Source organism: Rutidosis leptorrhynchoides, chromosome 9 (genome assembly GCF_046630445.1).
Source record: "Rutidosis leptorrhynchoides isolate AG116_Rl617_1_P2 chromosome 9, CSIRO_AGI_Rlap_v1, whole genome shotgun sequence".
Taxonomy (NCBI): domain Eukaryota; kingdom Viridiplantae; phylum Streptophyta; class Magnoliopsida; order Asterales; family Asteraceae; genus Rutidosis; species Rutidosis leptorrhynchoides.
The window spans coordinates 347,554,025-347,560,715 of NC_092341.1; the positions used below are offsets into that span (position 1 = coordinate 347,554,025).

General features: G+C 37.0%; 1 protein-coding gene across 1 annotated transcript; it reads right to left on the reverse strand.

The window, feature by feature from the left end:
* Positions 1-2,711: 2,711 nt before the first annotated feature.
* On the reverse strand, positions 2,712-5,172 carry LOC139866482 (laccase-12-like). Its single transcript, XM_071854719.1, has 6 exons — positions 5,065-5,172; positions 4,834-4,985; positions 4,500-4,744; positions 4,127-4,255; positions 2,942-3,883; positions 2,712-2,842 (listed from the first exon to the last, which is right to left on the reverse strand). Exons 1-6 carry the CDS (start codon positions 5,170-5,172, stop codon positions 2,712-2,714), a joined length of 1,707 nt encoding a protein of 568 aa, XP_071710820.1.
* Positions 5,173-6,691: the final 1,519 nt, after the last annotated feature.

Sequence of the window (6,691 nt, forward strand, 5' to 3'; positions counted from 1 at the left end):
CATGGCCCCCTGGGACAGCTCACATTCGCTTGTTTTCTTGTTGCCGACAGTTTTATTAAATATATATAATATATATATAATTTTAAGAATTATTTATATATTATATTATGTTTATGTGCATAGTTGACTTGTAATTTTTGCTCCGTTGCGTTGCGCGTTGAAAGTTGGTTCATGTCCCGGTTCCGGATTTTCGAACGTCCTTTCGTACTATTTAATATCTTGTACTTTGCGTTTTGCGGCTTGTACTCTTGTAATTTTGAGACGTTTCTTATCAATAAATTGAACCACTTGGATTGTACTTTGTACTTTTTAGCTTTTTGGTCGTTTGCGTCTTCAATTCGTCGAATCTGTCTTTTGTCTTCACATTTTATTATTTAAACGAATATCACTTGTAAATAGAACAATTGCAGCTAAAAGCTTGTCTTTCTTGAGGGATAATGCTATGAAATATATGTTTGTTTTTAGCATTATCAGTTATGTGGAAGATCAAGGGTGTGATTGCATTCTCACACGGTTGCCTTGATGGGATGGTCCACATGTTTAATCTACCGGCGGGTTTATTCTATGTTGGAAAGTTTAATCGGGTGGATGTTATAGTGTACGAGTGGGTCGCTTGGGCGATGGGGTTGATTGGGTCGGGTCGGACTCAAATGACCCGTTATCTCCTAGACTAAGGAGATAGGTGTCATAGCCAAAGAGTTGTTGTTTGTTTGTCGTTTTGTTTTCCCAAGCTAGTAACATGAAAGTTGTTATTGTGGGATGATGATGTTGTTAGGCGAGTTTAACGAAGGATGAGTTTGTTCAAAGTCTCCAAGTGGGAGATTTGTTGAGGTGTGGAGACATTTAAACAAAGTTGGAAATGTCGCCACAAAAGGTGAGTTAAAGTGATGCACGGATTTTGCAGATTTTGGGTTGCGTGAAACCTGAATTCAGGAAGTTCCAGGGCGTGATGCTGCGCATCACTCAAGAGATGCGGCGCATCCATGCAGCATTTTGGCTCGAAAGTTTGTGATGCGGCGTGTTAAAGGAATATGGCGTGTCAAGGGTGCTCGATGCGGCGCATCGTGGGGAGATGCGGCGCATCTCCTGCTGGCAGCAAGTGGATCAACTTTTGCACATGGGATCCGATCTTGATTGACTCAAGTTACACTTTAGGTGCATGTTGGGCTACTTTACACCATCAAAGGTGGCTGTGATCATGCCATTGAATGGGTGTAAAGGCTTGCAAGTTGTCCATGTTGATTCCTTTATGTGATCTTGAAGATCAAGTTGAAGAACACAAGTGTGTTCTTGGTTTCCTATAAATAGGCCTCATTGTAACTCATTGTAAACTTACCACCACGAAATTGATACAAATAGAACACTCTTTGGTTGGCCGTGGACTAAAGCAATCACTTGTGATTTCATATAACCACGTTAAATTCCCGTGTTATTTATCATTCTTGCAAGTTTTACGATTATCACTATATTTTTCATTTGTTGGAAGTGGGTTAGATAACTTGGGGTTATCTTGTCTTGTTTGGACTCACCTAGTCGGGTTTCCTAACATCGAACCCATGATCTCTCCCTATCCCATGACACAAAGTACATGGGGGGAACAGACCGCAAGTTCGGAAAAGATGACTTAGGATTAGATGAATTAGGGTTAGAGACAAAACCGAAGTTTGAAACTTCGGATTTCACAATACCGAAGTTTCAAACTTTGGTTTAGGGTTTCGTCTGACAAAAATGGGAAATCAACCGAAGTTTCAAACTTCAGTTTTACCATTTCTGTAAAAAAACAATTAACTTTTTCTATTTTTGCAAACAATCAAATAAAAAATACCATTGAAAAAAAAAAATCTTAATGTGTATGTTAACATGTAGTTACGTTTACATTTGCCTCTAATGTTGTTTACATTTTTCGTCTACAATCAGTACTTATTTATTGTGCTTTTAAGGTTTTAGGTTGTGGTGTGTTTCTTTTTAATGGGGTATTGTGCATATGTGTAGACAGAATGAGGCATTGTTATGTTTGTTATCATTTCATGTTCACAGCTCATGGGAGAGATGAGAGAATGGAGTCATTGTTATGTTAGTTATTATTTCAAATTTGGCTCTATGTGCGCTCGCACACAAGAATATAACACCAAGTAATAACAAGGTTGCTTATTAATGAAAGACGTTTCCAGATCTCCATTATTGTTCCAGAAAAAAATAATATGACAATCATCGTCGAACGTTTGTTCAATCATACTCAATTTTTCACGAGTAACATCGAGTAACATTGAGGAGTGATTTATTTCAATTTTATAGTGTGATACCTATGTAGGTCGTTTTCTAAAAACGTGAATCAAAACTCTATTAGCTAGTATATATTGTGATGAATCGTGGGTGCAATTGTGCAAATAGCAAATAATGTATAAGCTTGATAGGACCTGTTAGGTTTTTATATACTTACAGTTTTGTTGACATTTGGGTAAAGTTCAAGTTATCTGAAGCCGGTTATGAGCTTATAAATTGTTTGTATATTGATTTAAATAAACTCATAAACATAAATTGTAGTATTAACTGAGGAAGTAATGGAAATTTTGTTTGATATAAATTTCAGATTCTAAAGTACAATGCTAATATCATCTTTCAAAAAATGAAAAGAAAGATACAAATTGAATCTAAAAAGGAAAAGAATGCATCCCTAATTTGGGAAAAACAACAATGAAATCAAATAACATCTAACAAACAGGCAAATCTTTTGGTGGTTGCTCTAGTGTCTCCAACTGTCCGACCCCGTTATCGACTACAAACACCATCGCTAGACCCCAACCGATATGGACGTCTAAATGGCAGTGCATAATCCATGTACCTAAAATAATTTAAACAAATTGTAACAACATTGTTAGAAATGTAATAATCTGTTTGATGAAGCATTTAAATTAATTAGTTAATAGTATTATTTAATTACCTGGATTATCTGCAACAAATCTAATTACCGCCCACCCTTTAACCGGCAAACTAACTGTATTCCTAAGAGGTGGATCCACAAGGTTAAATTTAGCAGTATCAGTTTTAGGGTTAAAGTTACCAAATCCTTCAGCAACAACATAAAAATCGTATCCGTGTAGATGAATTGGATGATTTTCAGCTGTGAATATATTCGTTCCTTGAATTACTACTTGCACTTTCGCTCCATATTTCAATTTATAAACTCGGGTCCCGCGTATCGGTTGCCAAAGTGACTGGCTTACGTTACCCGTGTAATCAAACGTCACTGGCGGCTTTGCAGGAAAATCGGTAGTGAAAACTCCCGGAATCTTATGATGGTGCGCTTGTAGCAAGGAAAAGTTTGATGGTAGTACAAACGATACGTTGTTCATACTAGCAGTAAATCGGGTCCCGTTAATTGGACCTTGACAGTTACGTGCACGTGCTTTCGGTGGGCATTTTTGTAGTCCGAGACCTGCGGTTATAAAAAGATTTTCATCGATTTGTGTCGGGACTAATGTTTTCCCGGGGCTTCGGAAGCTGGTTGTGAATGCTGTTGCGGTTGCTGTATCGTTAAAAGCAGGAAGAGTAGGCATAATTGGTTTTGAAGTAGGGGCGTTTTTGTAATTTAAAATAGCGGTTGTGGTAGTGTTGTCGAATGGTGCGCCTTGTGCGCTTGCGTAAGCGCGTGCAGCGATGTAGTAACGAGCTGGTGGTTGGTCAGCTTTTATGAGTACGTCTGTGGTTTGACCTGGTCCAAGCATGAGTACGTCTGTGGTGAAGGGTTTTACGTAGGAAGCATCGGCTCCAACGACAGTGAATTTATGGTTGGCAATTTTGAAAAATAATTGTTGATTTAATGCTGCGTTAACCACTCGTATGAGGCTTGTTTCTCCTGAACTTATTGGAACCTTGATGGTATCTGTATACAAAAACACATAACTGGTCAAACTTCAAAAAGTAAGTCAAACAGGTTGATATGATATGGTATATGCAACTGTTGATAGATTTAGATTGAAATTGTTTAATTTAATTATTTGACCTGAACTGTTTTGACCCGTTACAAGAAATTACCCATTTTGACATTTTACTGACCCACCCATTTTGCTACCTTAGGATTTATTGGTTTCAAATTTTTGTGTTTTTCAACATTATAGAAGCGAACCTTTGCTGGAACAATTATAGAGATCGCCCGGTTGACCATTAATTGTATACGCATCGGAAATATTCGGCGCTCCTCCACTTCTTGTGGCTTGCCTTATGACATCAATAGGGTTTGCATCCCACCATTCACCTGATCATCATATTATATGTTAAACTCGGTACCTTCATTTCTTACCAAGTACATTGCTATTTAATTTTCGGATTTTGCTAACGAAAACACTTTTGACTGTCATTAACGTGCTTAAAACACTTGTATTAATTTTTAGGTAACTACCACCGTAAAATTAATAACTAACTTCTGTATACAAGTGTTTTAAGTGTGTTAATGACTGCCCTTAAGCTGTCGTTAGTAAAATCCTTAATTTTGTATATACCGAGCAGAAGGAGCGAATCACGATTAGGTTTAGGAAAGGGGAAAGTATCGCCTTGTTTTGGGCGGATGATGATACCGCCATAAACGGTTGCTCTGAGCCATGAACTATGTGCATGCCACCATAATGTGCCTTCTTGACCTGAAATTGTAAACCTATATGTATAGCTTCTTCCTGGTCTAATAGGACACTGAGTGATGAATTCGGGCCCGTCTGCCCACGCTGTCCTTATTTGTCTAACACCGTGCCTGAATAATAACGACCAAATTTTAGTTGAGCCGTTTATGGTTACATTAATCGAAGTATTAGATTTATTTGATCAAGCATTTTGTCATACCAGTGAATGGTGATGTTGTATCTCCCTTTGTTAACGACCTTAATCACTATACTATCTCCATTGTTAACTTCCAATGTCGGGCCAGGATACTGCCCGTTGACCGTAATAGAATTATGCGTTTTGCACAATCGCTTCACTTTCGTCTCTTGAACCTGTTCACATTCATAAATAGTTAGTATCATATCATATATGCTATAATTGCATTGCTAAAAACTTATTAGAAACACGTACAATAAAGCCGTGGTAGTGAGTTTTAGCATTTGCAAAAGATGCTAAGCTCGATAAGATCAACAAGAAGCTCAAGAGCATGTTTCTAACTATGGTGTTCGAGTAAGCCATTGTATTTCGGATGTTGGTTTGTAGATGAGTTGTGAGAATTGAGATCAACGTTGGACTATTTATATAGAGGAGGAAAATGGGAGTTGTTTTGAGTTAGGCAAAGTAGGTTTTTGGTTAATGAGGGTGATAGTGAGATAAGTACGTACATACTTGAATACTTAGATTACATGATCAAATTGTTCAACACAAGTTGGTGCACCAATGACCTAAACTAATTTCAATCAATGCTTAATTGCTTCACAAGTCTACTCTCTTATTTTCATGGTACACGATGTAACAAATTGAGCTTGACAACCTTTTTAACTGCAACTAGTTGACCATTTACCAACTGTACTACATAGATTCTACATCTTTTGTCCAAAAAATAATACACGAGCCTTAACCACCTACTATATATAACTAGTGTATAGGTGGTCACCAGATTTATTAAAGTATTATGCTTGTTGCTATTGCAAAATAATTACTCTGTATATGGAAATAATATGAAGACCAATGATTGTAATTTATTTTAGAGCATGTTAAAAATGACAAACTCTAAATCCTGTTTTCCATAATGTAATTTAAATAATTGACCTTAAAAGCGTAGGATATGTATATAAGCTTATGAGTTCTTTAATACTTTAAAATAAATTGATGATGGAAAAGAGTTCCTTAAGTTTATATACACGTATTATGTTTTTAAGTTTCCTATCAAATGGATTAGCTCCAACAAAAAGTGAGAATATTAATTAAGGGTTATTTTCATTAACATGTGGAGTAATCGATTCTCTATAATTAATAAATAAACTAGTAAAATAGCTCGTGAAATCACGTGTTTGTTTAAACGAAACAATTTAATGGCATGTTTTAAGCATAAGTAAACTTCTCGTTGTTTTTACAAACACATTGATGTACTTAACTTGATCGGAATAAATGAACTACATTTATTCTCTCACCACCATCTTCCAATTTTCATGACAATTACTATTTTCTTTGTCATAAAAGCTTAGAAAAGGGTCTAGAGATGGTCTTCTTAGACTTAGAAAAGGCCTATGATAGCGTACCGCGAAAGCTGATTTGGAAGACCCTTAATGTTAGGGGTATCCCAAGTAAGTATATTAGAGCTATTATAGATATGTACGATGGGGCGAAGTCCTGTGTTAGGACGCCTGTGGGAAACACAGAGTATTTCTCGATAGAAGTAGGCTTGCACCAGGGATCAGCCCTTAGTCCTTTCCTTTTCGCTTTGATCCTCGACGAGCTGTCTCAAGGAATACAAGAGAACATCCCTTGGTGTCTGATTTTTGCCGATGATATCGTGCTTGTATCGGAACAAAAGGATGAACTTAATAGAAGACTAGAACGATGGAGGGAGGCCTTAGAACAAAATGGGCTACGGATCAGTAGACAAAAGACGGAATATCTAAGGTGCGAATTCAGTAGGACTGAGGATGAACTAAATGTTGGAGGGAATATTAGCATTGGGGACCAGATCTTGCAACCACAAGAGTCTTTTAGATATCTAGGTTCGGTCCTCCAC